Source organism: Pantherophis guttatus, chromosome 5 (genome assembly GCF_059756535.1).
Source record: "Pantherophis guttatus breed Tessera chromosome 5, ASM5975653v1, whole genome shotgun sequence".
Classification (NCBI taxonomy): domain Eukaryota; kingdom Metazoa; phylum Chordata; class Lepidosauria; order Squamata; family Colubridae; genus Pantherophis; species Pantherophis guttatus.
The window spans coordinates 67,145,149-67,161,999 of NC_142067.1; the positions used below are offsets into that span (position 1 = coordinate 67,145,149).

General features: G+C 33.8%; 1 protein-coding gene across 3 annotated transcripts in view; it reads left to right on the plus strand.

The window, feature by feature from the left end:
- Positions 1–16,851, plus strand: part of DMD (dystrophin) — a 2,041,544-nt gene that overhangs the window by 850,264 nt on the left and 1,174,429 nt on the right. For all 3 annotated transcript variants that reach the window (XM_087871305.1, XM_087871306.1, XM_087871307.1), the window contains 5 exons: positions 2,494–2,639; positions 2,808–3,020; positions 3,433–3,546; positions 4,348–4,503; positions 5,564–5,734. In XM_087871305.1, coding sequence (XP_087727431.1) covers positions 2,494–2,639; positions 2,808–3,020; positions 3,433–3,546; positions 4,348–4,503; positions 5,564–5,734 — 800 coding nt within the window. The remainder of the gene's footprint in view (positions 1–2,493; positions 2,640–2,807; positions 3,021–3,432; positions 3,547–4,347; positions 4,504–5,563; positions 5,735–16,851) is intronic.

Below are 16,851 nucleotides of genomic sequence, written 5' to 3' on the forward strand. Positions count from 1 at the left end.
AAGTTGTCATAAAGATGGATACAAATATCAAATTATTAGAGTCTAAAATTGAGGAAGTTGATGATAAGATTTATAATTTGGACAATAAAATACAAAGAATTGAAAATGATTTGATAAATATTCAAGACAATAGTTTAGAAATAAAGTCTAAAAAGGAAGCTGGTCACGAGACTTACAATGCAGAAGATATAAAGCAAGGGATTGAAAAAGAAGTTGTAATGATGCAATACAGGCTCACAGAATTTGCGGTCAGAATGAGAGGATTACAGGAAAATAATAGAGATGATCTAAGAAAAATATCTGCTCAAGTTCTTCCTGGGATTTTAAAGGTTCATCCTGAGGAGGTATCTTGTAAGATTGACAAGGCCTATAGAGTAAATTCTTGGATTGCAAAGCAAAGGCAACTGCCTAGAGATGTGGTGATTTACTTCACAGATAAAGAAATAAGAAATGATATTGTGCAAAAATCCTTTAATTCTACTCCACAATTGTATGGAAGAAAGATCTGGATATATAAAGAATTGCTGCCTAAGATGTTAAAAGATAGAAAGAAATTTGGACTTTTGGTGACTGGGCTAAAAAAACAAAATATTTCATTCAGGTGGGATGTTCCAGTTGGTATAATATTGAGATATCAAGGAGAAAGATATCAGCTAAATACTGTTGAAAAAGCGGAAGAATTTTACTACAAGGTCCTCAAAAAGCAAAATCAACAAGAGATAGAAACTCAAGAAAAGCAGAAAGAGGTGGAAGTAATGAAGAAACAACAAGTTACAGAGGTCTCTACAGATGAGCTGCTTTTGGATTCTCCTTCAGAGGTCTCAGCTGGACTATTTAATACAAGAGAGGCGGCTCTGGATTCTAATGTAACGACTTATCAAGTCACAAACCAGCATGGAAATCAATCAGATGATAAACAATTTATAGAACCAGAATGGAGATTTAAGCCACAAAAGCAAAACCAACAAGATCAAGTTATAGATCAGCATGAAAGCCAAATAGTTGATATACAATTTACAGAAAGGAATTCAGGATGGAGATCCAACCCACAAAAAGTCAAGAAAAGAAGAAGCAGGTCTCACAAAAACAAAAACTTTTAAACTAAACAACAGTGTAATGCCAGTTATTTAAGAGATGATTGAATATATGAAAAGATAATCGGCAAAGTATTGGTTTATATTATCCTGAGGAGAGTGACAGACCTCTGCAGTGCAGTACTTTTGGGATGTGAAAAGGGCCTTAAACTGAATGGATTGGAACTATCTTTTTTTGGATTCTTTGATAAATATACTACGTTTATGCAGAGTTACAAGGCAAGAGAGTTATGGGATTGGGGCACACAGAAGATCTGGTTGTTACCCTATTACAGTGGTTGGAATTAATAATTTGGATAAAAGACACCTCTACAGACACCATATGGAATACAAATATAAAGTCACTCGGGTGGTTGTTGTTGTTTTTTTATTATTATTATGAAGATATTTGCTATTGATGGGGGCAGATGGTAATTGAAGATACCGAATATACTGTTGGAATTAGGATGTGATGTTACCCTAACATGGGTGATGGAGTTTATAATCCATCTGAAAGACATTACAGAAGATATTATATGGATTACAAGCTTAAAGTCTTTTTAAGAGGATTTTATTTACATAAGGGAATATTTTTTAGTGGAGTGGGCAGAAGAATAAAGATATTAAGAATTATTAAGTATGGTAGTCTTGTAGGAAAGTGGGTGGAGACAGGTTAGTTTATTGATTGTTTAGTTTAAAACTGAATAAATGTTAAATTAAGATTTATTATATAGTTTTATAGTGGAAGGTTGTTTTGAAATGTTAGATTAATATACATAAAAGAATTGACTTATTATTATGCTAAATTAGGAGTTATTATATAATGTTATTGTAGAATGTCATTTTGAAATGTATAGTATAAGGGGGATATGATAATCTTATTAGAAAGAAAGGGTCAGCATATGGGGATGGAGTGAGGGGATGGTAAAGTATTATATAATCTGTTATGAATTTGGGTTTTATTATGAAGAAGTCACAGGGGGAGGGGAGGGGGAGGGGGTTAGGGAGGAGGGGGGGAAAGGGGGGAAAATTTGTATTTGAAAAACTTTTTCAATAAAAAAAAAGAATGCTGCACGGGCATAAATGTGAGGATGGTCATAAGTTTGAGGACCAGTCAAAAGTGCAAGGACCGGTCAGAAATGACTTTTTTCAGTCCTCTGAGTAGTCCCTATACACATAGTCATGGCCACCAGGTCACATGACTAGCTAGCCACGCCCACCTAGTCACATGACCTCCAAGCCACCCCCACAAAATAAGCCATGCCCACAGAACCGGCAGTAAAAAAATTTAGAACCCACCCCTGTATTGTTCATTGTACATCTCTTAAAAGAGGGGTGTTAATTTGTTTTTATTCAAATAGAATAGAATTGCTGAATTAAATAAAGCAGGATTTCTTTGCTTTTCTCACCTCTTTTGCAGCTTTTGATATTTTGCCATCTGTACGGTATAAAGAAATTATGAACACAGTTCTCTTGTGGATACAACAATCAGAAACAAAGCTCTCCATCCCACAAGTTACTGTCACAGATTTAGAAACGATGGAGAAAAGGCTCAGGGAGCTAAAGGTAAACAGAGAAATACTGTGTTGCATGTCAACACTGAGATGTAATGTAAAAGCAGTGAGTTATTTATAAATGTTATTTCAAACATACACTCTTGAGTGCTAGATCCTGTAAGATCATTCTCAATCTGAGTTGATAAAAGCTAGAAACTGATAATTTCACATATCACAGGGCTTACAAAGTTCTCTGCAAGAACAGCAAAATGGAATCAATTATTTAAGCACAACTGTACAAGAGATGTCTAAGAGAGCTCCTGCAGGGGTCAGTCAGCAGTACTGGTCAGAAATTGAGGTAATCCTTAATCGTTGGAAGAAGTTATCAACTCAGCTGGTGGAAAATTGTCAGAAACTTGAGGAACAGATAACAAAGTTGAAGCAGTTCCAGGTTGGTTGAAGTTGTTTTTTGTGGACTAAATTTTATTAGATAATATTGCCAAGAGACTTCAGTCTGAGGCAAAATGAGTGTTTTCTTGTTTTTATTTGCCTAATTTGTAGAATGGCAAAAAAGCAAGTTTACTAAAATACTTTTGAAGGTTGCTATGCTATTGATAAACTATAATATATTACATGTGTGTCTGTGTGTTTTTATTTGCTTAGACACATACACTGAAGTTTATTTTAAAAACTAAGTAAGAAGTTATTTTTTGATACGACACTTATATACTTGATTAATATATTTCTTTTATTTTTATTTTTATTATTTTTAAAGATATTTTTGATATATTTTTGAAATTATCCTCTGATTTAGTCACAATGGCATACTTTCATGCAGTGCAATGCTCTCTTTTCAAAACCAGAATGACACAAAAACCCTGAAAAAATGGATGGCTGAAGTGGATATTTTTCTAAATGAAGACTGGCCAGCACTTGGAAATTCAGAAACACTAGAGAAACAATTAGAACAGTGTACAGTAAGTTTCCATTTTATGCTCTATTTCATGGATGTAAATATTATGAGCATAACTGTTGTACAAATACAGTTACTTTCATTTTGTATATGTAGGTTTATATGTCTGTTTAGGAAAAGTATGTGAGATATCCAGGGGTGGGATTCAGCTGGTTCAGACTAGTTTGGGCGAACTGGTAGTTCCGATGATCATCTGGCCCCACTCACCCACCCCTGCCCTATCCTGTCCTATATTTCCTACTTTCTGGCTCAGCTGATTTCCACGCCTCCGCTGTTCTACTTACTGGGGCTGCCTTAGAAGGTAAGCAGCTGAGCTTAAAATTGCTATATTTTGATCGCTGTGCGCAAGCGCATCAGAACCGGTTGTTAAAACGGTTGCAGCCCACCACTGGAGATATCTGTGCAGCTATGGCTTCTACTGGATTATTGTACACGGTTTTTTTTTTTCATTTTTATCACTATTTTAAATGATCTTAATCTCAGTATGTTTTTTGTTTTTTTTTCAAGATATATGGTTAAAATTGCATATACAAGCAATAAAATTGAGTACTTTTCTTTAAATTATGGGTTTCTATATAGTAGAATTGTAGTGAAATTGTACTTAAAATTGTCAGTTTGTGTGGACAATTCAGAAAAAGTATGTATTAATATATCCATTTTCAATTTTTCATTAAATTTATATATTGCATTTCTGTTTATATAATTATTCAATATGCCATACACATTTTATGTTTTATTTATTGAATCATGTCACATATCAGACATCCTGGAGATTTGTTATACATTGATATATTTTCCCTATCAGGCTTTGGTGAATGACATCCAGACAATCCAGCCCAATTTAAATAGTGTTAATGAGATTGGACAAAAAATGAAGAAGGAAGCAGAGTCAGAGTTTTCTTTGAAATTACAGAATGATCTTAAAGCACTGAATGCTGAATGGGATAATATTTGCCAACAGGTATTCTATTAGGATATGTAGCATTAATTTATTTAAATTCCAGAGTGCTATTTAATATAATTTTCTCTGCTTGGTACACAAATGTGAAAACTAGAGTCAGAATATATCATTCAGAATAATAAATCTTTAATAACTCTACTGTATATAAATGCATGCTAAATAGATAAATGTGATAAACAAATAATTAAATAATTCCTTCCAGAGTACAACACTTTGAAAGACCAGAGGTTGGAAAATACTGATATACATAAAACATTTTGAATAATAATATATAGCAAGAAATAATTAATTTTTATATCTCCATTAGCTTTCACTTAGCTCAAAATATTTTAATGTTATAAGTATAGAAAACTAACATATGTGCCATTATAATTCTGTTATCCATCTAGAACTAAAACTTCAGTTATAAATAATTTGGAGCTCCAAATTATAGCATATTAATTTTTTATGTATCTCTCTGAGAAAAGCTTTATTTTCTCAAAAGAGTAATAGTAAATGAAAACAAAATTAATCTGGAATAGGCAATGCTACGGCATAAAATTTGATAGTAAACTTTTAGATATTTTAATATTGTTTAATTAGAAATTACAGACTGGAGAAATAATGTCTACTATATGTTGTACTATATGAAAAGACACAATTCATAGTTTTTCCACAATGTGACTGCATTTACCTGTCATCTTTGTGGCATCATTTATAAATATATGGAAATGATATTCTCAAACAAAATAAGAAATGAATGCAGAACATGGGTTCTTGAATATTCCATACCTTTTTCTACTATGTAGGCATAGAAATAGGCTAGAAGAAGAGTTTATATTTTCTTTTGTGTAAAAAAGTAACTTGTTACTCTTATATGCATTTTTCTTCCAGAAACTTGTCAAGAGTTTATGTATACATATGACAATATTTGAAATATAAATGTGTTCTAAACATTTCAGGATTTTTAATTTATTTTAACTGTAAGACTCATACTCCAGTTATTCATTGGGTTCCAAAGTAGAGTTTTATCTCTTTTTTGAGAGAAAAAATAACTCTTTTTTATTATTATTGATGCAAGGCCTATGATAAGAAAGCAGCATTGAAGAATAGTTTGGATAAGATTGTAAGTCTACGAAAGGATTTGTCAGAAATGCATGAGTGGATTTCACAAGCAGAAGATGAATATCTGCAGAGGGATTTTGAATACAAAACACCAGATGAACTGCAGAAAGCTGTTGAAGAATTAAAGGTAGTATATCAAATAGAATTGTTTGATTTGTCTCCAATTCTACTTTTAAGTTTCAATTATACATTATTTGTAGCTTATTTGAAAAAGTTGATCAAGTAATCTATTTATTTTTTGTTAGTTAGCATTTCTTTAAAATATATTGCCAAGATTTTTTAGAATTTAATTTTATTTCAAACAAAATTATCTTCCCTTCCATTCTTTCTTCTTATCGTATAAGAATTAATTCCCAGACTGTTATTTTCTTCCATTCTTCCCAGTGTAACCCAGAATTGTATTTTGTCATAAATATTTGGAGCAAGTTTGTATCACTTGACTACTAATTCTGTAAGTTTTTAAACGTCTGTTAGAATAGATCCTCATGGAATCCAAAAGATTCTTCAATGCTCTGCTGAAATTTGTAGCTATTCAAAATAGTGTTTGTTGCACTCCAGATGTAGGACAATTCATCAGTCCTAAAATACCTAATTATGATTACTACTTAGAAATGTAAACATAAAGTTTATTTTGTTCAATTTACATTTTCAAGTAGCCTCTCTCAACAGAATTTTTAAAGTGACATTGGCTGAAGTTGGGATTTCAAAAACCATGCGTTTATAAGTCCCAAAGGTGCTTTTTCAGGAGGCAACTGGACTTTCTTGTTTTTTCTTTGAAGACATTTCACTTCTCATCCAAGAAGCTTCTTCAGCTCTGACAGGATAGTGGGAAATGGAAGGATTTATATTCCTTGTAGACAGCTGATAATTTGCATCCTTTTAGAGAATCGTTGAAGCACTTGGAGGTTTATCTCGGGGTCACCTGAGTAGTGCTTCTGGTTCCTGTAGTCTGCAATTTTTTCCCCCTGGAAATCCATTCCTACTCCCACACCATTCAAAGGGTGTTCATCCCAAATTGTATAGCTAAATGTCTGTAGAGATTCTCAGTCATCCAGGTCATGGTTGTCCCAAAGGTGCTTTTTTATATTCCTTGCAGACAACCTACATGTGAAAAAGCACCTTTGGGACAGTGGTGAAGTCTAAAATTTGTTACTACTGGTTCTGTGGGCATGGTTTGGTGGAGGGGTAATGTGATTGGGTGGGCGTGGCCAATTTTTTTTTCACTTTTAAAACCATTTTTTCTACAACCTCTTCGGCAAAGAGGTTGTAAAAAATGCTTTCAAAAGGCTCTGACGATCCCAGCTCAGTTGCCTGATCAGCAGAGGCTTTAACTCAGCTGGGATCGTCAGAGGCATTTAAAAGAAAAAAAGGGTTTTTTTTCTTTTAAAAGCTTTTGATGATCCCAGCTGAGCCGCACGATCATCAGAGGCTTTTTTTTTTTTTTACTTTTAAAAGCATTTTTTGACCAAAGAGGTTGTAGAAAAAATACTTTTAAAAGTAAAAAAAAAGTCTCTGATGGTTGTGCAGCTCAGCTGGGCATGGGGGGGGGGCAGGGATTTTTGCTACCGGTTCTCTGAACCACCCGCCTCCATCGCTACCGGATCGGGTGATCCGGTCCGAGCCGGGAGCATTTCACCCCTGCTTTGGGACAACCATGACCTGGATGACTGAGAATCTCTACAGACTCATGCATTTATAAAAAAAAGAATGTTTATATTTAGGTAATGTTAGGTTTTAATTCTACTGAGGTACAAAATAATATTACAGAAGTGTATAAGAAACTGCAATGAGAAGGTATTGATGACTCTTATAGAAAGATGCTCTTTTGACAGTTGACCAGTATAGTTTATTGGAGGAAAATATTTCCCATGTTGGCCCATTATTGAATATGGAAGTATCTCCACTATCTTTATATAAGCTCTAATGTGGCTACTGCTTCTTCTTAGAGAAATACTAAACTTGACGTTTTTAATAATCAGCATTTGTTTGATAAGGTGCTTGAAAAAGTGGTGAAGATTAATAGTTCTTAAAATGAAAAGTTACATAGAAAGAAATTCTTATTTGTTTTAAAAAGTAGATAGTCTTCTTTGTTATAATACATTGTCAGTATATTCATGAACTGGAATAGGGCATAGCAACAGGTCAGCCAATGGGGGACTGTTTGGTAACTGAAACATAGTATTTGTTGTATGGGGCCATAAGAGACAGTTTGGAGCCTGGGCGTGGCTTAACTGTTCTGTATATAAACTTGAAGGCACTAGCTTCTCCCTTTTCCATTTTGCCTTCTCCATTTTGTGCTGTGTTTCTACTTGCTATTTCTTTCTCTACAATGTGGAAAAACCTACAAGGGTATTGTATGCCGTGTGTGTTGTTATGTATATAAAGACTTTTTGAATCCTGCTTAATAATATTGCCTATTGCTTAATGCATTGTAAGCTGCCCTGAGTCTCCGGAGAAGGACGGCATATAAATCAAATTAAAAAAAAAAATAGTCTACTTGTGTGTGCTGCAACAAATTCTGACATACTTGAGAAGCATTTTCATATTATGCATTTGAACATGGCTGTGACATATGTAAAATTAAAAATTAGTACAGCAGATTTAGGCAATCTCATTCATCTAGTATTTCTCATAGTTTAACATTTTTATTAGGTTATAAAATAAAATAAGATACAAAATAGGAAAGTAAATAGGAAAATGGTGGGGAAGAAGAGGGGGAAGAGAAGTGAGGGAGGATAAGAAAAAAAAGAAAAACAAACATTGACTTCCAACTGTCTATTGCAGTAAAATAAGGCATTAACATCAAATCACAACTTTTTCTTTTTTCATAATAATATGAACAAGCCATTTCTATAAAGATCTATCAATCTAATTGGTAAAACTCAAAATCAAAGTTTCATTCTTTTCCACTTCAAGCACAAGTTCAGAAGCAGTCTCCATGTAGAAATAAAATTACTTATATTCTTTTCTTTAATCAAAACAGTCAATTTTGCCATTTCGGCCAACTCCATCAACTTCTGCAAGCATTACTCCATGTTAGGAATTGAAGTGTCCTTCCCTTTTTGTGCATACAATAGTCTTGCTGCTGTCAATATATATATAGTAACAATGTTCCCCAAAAAAATTTCCAGGTCTTTTTCCATTAGACCCAAAAGGAAATATTCTGGTTTCATCTTTATCTCATTTTCAAAATTTTCTGTATTAAAATATGAATCCTATTCCAATTTTATTTATTTTTTTGCTTTATCACATGTCCACCATAGATGGCAAAAAGTCCCTTCTTTAGGGAGAATTTTGATGTTGGAGGTGACTCTGTATCAAAAGCAAACCCTTACAGTTGTTATTTATGCACAAAATACTGGCAAGAGAAGTTTTATAAGCAACTTCATAAAAATATTTTAGAAATAAAATATGAAAATATTTGTATCTTGGGAGATTTCAACACAATTGTCAGTAATGAAATGGACTACAGAAGTAGTAAAATTAATAAAAAAATAGAAGGACTTTACCAGAAACATTGATTAAAATGATAGAAGAATTATCTATTCTAAACACATGGAGAGAAATGAATCCAGGGGAAAAACAATATACATTCTATTCCAATATGCATAAATCATGGTCTAGAATATATATGATTTGGATGAATTCAGAATTATGTGAAAATGTACAAGAGATTAAAATTGAACCAAATTTATGGGCAGACCATAACCCAATAAAAATTAGTTGAAAGGGTCAAAGGAAGAGAACAAGGTGGACTTTAAACCAATCGATAATAAAAGAGAAGAAATTCATTCAGATGATGGAAAGAGAATTGGGGTTCTTTTTTAAAGAAAATAGAAAGGAAGAGACTATGTTACAGAATGTGTGGGATACTGCCAAAGCAGTTATAAGAGGATTAGCTATAAACTATATGGCAAAAAGAAGAAAAAGAAGAAAAAGAAACAAAATCAAAAGACCCTAGAAGAAGAATATAAAGAACTTGAATTAAAATCACAAAAAGAGCCACAAAGAATAGATTTAAGAAATAGAATGGAGCTGATTAATCACAAACTAAATCTTATAGGAAAGGAGGAACTGGCACAACAAATAAAAAGAACAAAACAAAATTTCTTTGAAAATGCCAATAAACCAGGAAGGTGGTTAGCCTATAGATTGAAGAAAGAAAAAAAAGAAGAATTAGATAATAAAACTATAGGATGAGGAAGGCATATTACATAGCCAATTTGAAAAGAAAAGACATATAGTTCATGATTTTTATGAGAAATTATACAAAGCTGATAAAATAGAAGAGGAGAGACTAATACAATATCTGGAGAAAGCCAATTTGCTGAAAATTTCAGAAATGATTAAGAATAGGCTGGAGGAAAGAATAACAATGGCAGAGTTAATGAACAAAAACAAAAAAACAAAAAAACAATAAAACCCCGGGACCAGATGGTCTACCAGTAGAAATATATAAAGAATTAGAAGACACCCTGAGTCTGTCAATGCTAGAAGTATACAATATAGTGTTAACAGAAGTGTTAATGGAAGCTAAAATTCTGAACACATGGAAAGAGGCTTGATTCCCCAAAGAAGATTCAGATATAACTCAAATTAAAAACTACAGACTGATTTCGTTACTAAATGCAGACTATAAAATCTTCGCATCAATAATTGCGGAAAGATTAAAAAGCTTTTTAAATGATTTCATTCATCCAGATCAGAACAGGTTTTTACCCAAAAGACAAATCAAAAATAATGTTAGAATAATCATGGATGTACTAGAATATTACAAAATACATTATGAAAGCAACTAGCGTTAATATTCCTGGATGCGTAGAAAGCGTTTGACAATATAAACTGGCAATTTATGTTGCAACAATTAAATTTTATGGAATGTGGTGGAAAATTTAGGAATACGATTAAAGAAATTTACACTCAACAGAACGCAAAAGTATTGGTTAATGGAGAAGTAACAAAGCTTTAGTATACAAAAAGGAACAAGGCAATGTTGTCCCCTCTCCCCATTATTATTCATTTTAACATTAGAGGTATTGACGAGGAACATAAGACAAGATATAGAAATAAAAGGAATGGAAATTAGAAATGAAAAGTATAAACTCCAAGCTTTCGCTGATGACTTAGTGTTTATATTAACCTGTTTCCCCCAAAATAAGACATCCCCTGATAATAAGCCAAATTGGGCTTTTGAGCGCATGGCAATAAGGCCAAGCGCTTATTTCAGGCTTCAAAAAAATGTAAGACAGGGTCTTATTTTGGAGAAAACATGGTAGAAAAACCTATAGAAATTGGCCCTAAATTGATAAAGAAAATTGAGGAATATGGAGAGGTGGCAGGGATGAAAATAAATAAAGACAAAACCAAGATATTAGTTAAAAATCTCACCAAAAAACAGAAAAAGGAATTGACAGAGAAAATTGACCTACAGATAGAAAAAAAGGTTAAATACCTTAGTATTTTTTTAACAGCTAGGTGTGGGACAATCAAAGAGGACAACTATACAAAGCTGATACAACAAATTAAAATAGATTTGGAAAGGTGGAAAAATGTACAGTTATCAATGATAGGGAGAATTGCAGTGGTGAAAATGAACATACTACCAAAACTACTCTTTTTATTTCAAACCATACCAGTAAAATTGGAAAAGAAATTTTTTGATGAACTAAATAAACGACTCTGCAATATATTTGGCAAGGGAAAAAATTGAGAATAAAATTGAAAGCATTACAGGATTCTAGAAATAATGGAGGTTTTGGGTTCCCAGACTGGGAATTATACTACCAGGCTGCAGCTCTCACCTGGCTAAAAGATTGGGTAAACTTGAATAACAGAAGACTATTATTACTAGAAGGGCACAACTTACAGTTAGGCTGGCATGCCTTTCTCTGGTATGGCAGAAATATGGTGCACAAATATTTCCAGAGGCATTATGTGAGGACCAGGTCAGACAGCATGCTTCAAAATACACCTTGGAAGGCAGGGGAGCTTTTAGCTCCCCTACAGACTCTCCACAGTTCAAGGTTTAGAATGCTTTCTAAGGTTTTCAGAGCTTAAACAAGAACTCTTTGCATGAAGTATGGATACTGCTACAAGGGTGTGTGTGAATAGTTTCATTTTTAACAGCTTCAGATTGGTCATTTGTGGTCATCTGTGGTAAAGCTCTGGAAAAAACTTTTTTGAGGCCTTTTCATATAATAGGACTACTTCACCACAAGAGGGAGCCAAAAGACTATAGTATTGCTAACTCTTTTAAAGAACACTTTTAGTCTTATCAAATCCAGTGTAACAGAGATTCCAAGTCTATAATTTTGAAACTTTTAATTTTTAAAACCTAGTTTTTTAAATTTTAAACCCATAAGGATGACAATGAGAAAGAAGACAGATTAGAATGATTATCAGGAAATATAGAACTTTTAAAGCCATTTCTGGATGACTACATGTCAAAAACTCAAGAGCATATTCAAAATGTTGGAGCAAAGCGGGAAGTTAAGTTCAATTTACTGGCAAGGGAACTCTGGGAAGAAAGCTAATGTCTGAAAGGAGATATGAAACAGGTGAAAGCCAAAGCAGATTGTATGGAGCATGGATTGGAGAAAACAAACTCTTTCTGTGAAGCTGAATTGGATGAGATAACAAATCTGGAAGCTCGGATTAAAAAATTTCAATTATTTCGTGGAATACCTGAACAACCAGGAGAAGATATCAGATTTAAAATTGTGAAGGCCTTGGGTCAATTAATTAATGAAGAGGAAAATGAAATGGAAATGGATTTAGTTAAGACATACATAATAAACTTCAGATTTGCCGCCATGAGAAAGTTACCAAGGGATAGTTCACTTTGCAAGAAAAATAACAAGGAATTGGGTTCTGGATTGCCATTTTAAACACAGGCTGAAAATGGAGAATATAGATGTTATTGTTCTGAAGGAAATTCCAGTCAGAATTTTGAGAAAAATGAAAGCTTATGCTTTCCTAACTGACATCCTGAAGCAGAGAAAAAAATTATTCCATTGGGATAAATTGGAAGGGGTGATACTTAACATGAGCAAAGATTTAGGTTGAATTCCATAGAGAAAGCTAAGGACTTTTTGATCAGATATAAATTAATTCCAGATCCAGGTGGAGAAATGGGTATAGAAAAAAAGTTAGTGGTTGAGCAAGTCCCAAAAGATGGCGTTGAAGAAGATCACATTGCAGAGAGAAAAAGAAAGAAGATGTGGCCAAGATAGTTGTATAGGAATCTATTATGGTGGTTAAAGATGGAGATTATCATGTGGAATATTAATAGAGCAAATGCCCCATCTAAGTGCAAAAATATATTTCATTATTTGAAGACACTTAATATTGATATTGTCTGTCTCCAAGAAATACATATTAAAAAACAAGATAAGAAATATTTGATAAATAAATGACTAGGGGATGAATTTATATCAGCTGGTGTAAAAAAGACTAATAGAGTTGTTTTATATATAAAATCCCATTTTAAACACAAGCTACTTATAACAGACGAATATGGCAGATTTGTAGTAGTGAAATTGAACTTAATGGAATAAAATCAATAGTGGTGGGCGTGTATAGGGCAAATGATTATATTTATTGGACCAGTTACTGCCTTTCTCGTATGGAAACTGGCTCATGTTGGGGATTGGAATGGAGTGACTACACCAGCTTTGAATAAAACATCCTCAAAGGGTAAATTATCCAAAACTTTCTTTGAGATGATGGACAATCTAGTATTAATAGAGTCATGGAGATACAAAAATGGAAAAGCCAGAGAATATACCTTCTTTTCTGAAAGACATAAATTTTTTTCAAGGATTGATATGATATGGATATCTAAAAAATCTTGCAAATAAAATTTTGAAAGTGGATATTATACCTAAATCTTTCAGCTGCAGACTTCCGGCGATGACGTCCTTGCGAAGTGGGAGAGGGAATGAAGTGTCATCCCCGAAATCCCAAATATTCTCTGCTAGAAGCTCTTTTTTTTAAAAAAAAAATTATTATAAATTAGAAACAAAAAACAGAATAAAGACTATAATGAAACACAATCACATACATATGACTGAGGATGATTCAACCCCCATATATATACAGTTTCTAAATAACATTACATATCATCATATTACAGCTTCAGTTTGGTTTATCATACTGCATCTTGCATTTGTTAATCTTCTTATAACTAATATTCCCTTATTTATATTTAGCTTGCTATTTACATATCTATGCTACATGCTTCCCTAACATCTACCTCTTGACATTTTTACTTCTATCCATTGGTACCATTTATCCCAGCTTTGATTGAAAGTTGATTCTTGTCTATCTTTAAGTATATATGTTAATCTATCACATTCTGCACACCACAAAATTTTGTTGATAATCATCTGATCTCATGGTACTTCCTTCCCTTTCCAAAGTTGTGCATATGCAATTCTAGCCGCAGTGGTAATGTGTATGAAAAGGTACCAGTCTGCTTTCCTCATGCCCCCAGGGTTTATTCCTAGCAAGTAGACCTCTGGTCTCAGTTGAAAGCTGACTCCTGTAATCTCCATGAGCCAAACTTTTATCTTACTCCAATAATTTTGGGCTTGTAGACATGTCCACCATTGGTGGTAAAATGTACCCCTGGCTGACCCACATTTCCAACATTCTGCTGAGGTTCCAGGGAACATCTTTGCAATTCTTGCTGGTGGTATATGCCATCTATATAACATTTTAAATATATTTTCTTTGAAAGACACTGCCATCATCGTTTTTGCATTTCTATTCCATATTTGTTGCCATTTTTCCAGATCTAATGAATATCTGAAATTCCTCCCCCAGGCTATCATCGAGTCTTTAACTATTTCCTCAGCTACAAATTGGGACAGGAGGAGGTTGTATACCTTAGTGATACATTTCTTATCACCTTCCAGGAGGGCCTTATCAAACTCTTGTGGTGAAGTGACCCCCCCCCCAATTGGCTTTATCTTTTGGATATCTTGCTTGAATTTGTGCATATGCCCACCAGTCCAAATTGATTCCCCGTATTTGTAATTCCGCTTTAGAGCTAAGATTTCCCCCACCATCCAACAATTCCCTGTATATCACAGGTTTATCCAAGTTGTATAGAGGTGGGTATATAGTCGCTTCCAGGGTCACAAACCAATATGAAATCTTACTATACATCATTCCTTTGATCCTATTCCATATCTTAATCAGACATCCCTTTACATAGTGATTTGTAAAATATTTATGCTATCCTGCTTTGATTGGCCAGAGAAAATAATGCCACCCCTGCTGTAAATTATACCCTTCAATTTTTAACATACGTTTCCTCTTCAGTATTATCCAATCTTTTACCCAAACCAGGCAAGAAGCTTGATAGTACCGCTCCCAGTTGGGGAGTCCCAAGCCTCCCCTTGTTTTATGCTCCTGCATCGTTTTCCTTTTAATACGTGGCTTTTTCCCTTGCCATATGAATTTTCCAATTATCTGATCCATTTTCCTAAAGAAACTTTTCTCTAATCTTGCCGGGGCTGTTTGGAAAAGATATATCCATTTTGGCAGCACATGTGCCTTTATCACTGCCACTCTTCCTAACAGGGATAGCTATACTTTCCTCCACCGATCTAAATCCTGTTCCATTTGCAAGATGAGTTTATCATAATTATTCTTTTTTATCGAGGAGCATTTTGGGGTCAGCCATATGCCCAAGTATTTTACCTTTTTAGCTATTTGTATTCCCATCACATTCTCTATCTTCAATTTCCATGTCCCCTTAAGATTTTTAACAAGTAATTTGGTTTTGTCCCTATTAATTTGTAGACGCACTACTGCGCCGAATTCCTCAATACTTCTTAACAAATTTGGCCCCGAGGTCATTGGCTCCTCCAATATAAAGATGAGATCGTCTGCAAACGCTTGTATTTTAAACTCCTCTTTCCTAACATTAAATCCTTTTATTTCTTTGTTTTATCTGATTTGATTTAGTAAAGGTTCCAGAGTCAAAATAAATAATAGCGGGGATAGTGGGCATCCTTGCCTAGTTCCCCTACATATTTGTATCTCCTCTGTTGTTTCATCTTCAATTAACACTCTTGCGTATTGTGCTGTATAAAGTGCCCAGATGCCTTGTGTAAAACTAGATCCAAAATCCATCTCCTCAATTTGTAATAAAATAAAGTCCCAATTAACCCTATCAAATGCCTTTTGCGCGTCGAGGAACATTAGAACCATTTCTTTGTCTGTATGTGTTTCATAATATTCCAGTGTATCCATGATGGTTCTAACGTTGTCTCGTAAGTATCTATATGGCAAAAAGCCGTTTTGATCTTGGTGGATGTATTCATTTAAAAAAACCTTTAATCTTTCCGCTAATATTGATGTAAATATTTTGTAGTCCGAATTAAGTAGGAAGATGGATCTAGAGTTTTTAATCTGTGTTCGATCAGAATCAGGCTTGGGAAGCAACATGATGTAAGCTTCCATCCATGACCTGGGAACTATACCTTTAGTTAGAACTTCATTAAATAGGTCTTTCATATTTGGCAATAGTATATCGTATATCTCTTTATATAATTCAACTGGCAATCCATCCGGTCCCAGTGATTTGCCACATTTCTGCTTCTTAATAACAGTTTCAATTTCTCCTTCCCTAATCTCTGAATTAAGACTATCCTTCATATTTTGTGGGGTTTTAGCTAATTTTAAGTTTTCAAGATATGCCTTTACTTGCATCTCCAGTATTCCCTCTTTTTGATATAATTTCTCAAAAAAATTTGTAATCACCCTCTTTTTCCCTTCCACATTCCCCATGAGATTTCCCTCACCATCTTGTAAGGCATCAATTTTCTTTGCTTCTGTTTCTTTTCTTAACCTATACGAGAGCCATTTACCTGCTTTATTAGCATGTTCAAAAAAAATGTTCCCTCTCCCGCTTAAGTTTGTTCGCCAATTCCTCTTGATCCAATAATGATAATTTATGTTTAAGAAGCTCTTTTCTCTCTTTTATCTTCCCATTTCTTGGGTCTACTTGTAATGCCCTCTCTTCCTTTTCCAATTCTTCTAAAATTTTGCCCCTCTTCTCTCTCTCTAATTTCCATTTATGAGCCAAAATTTTTATTGAATATCCTCTTATAACCGCTTTCATAGTATCCCAGGTATTTTGTGGCGAGGTATCCTCTCGTCTATTTTTCTCGTAAAAAAGCTTTACTTCTTTTTTCAATCCCGTGACAAAGTCCTCCTCCCTTGCCAAATCTG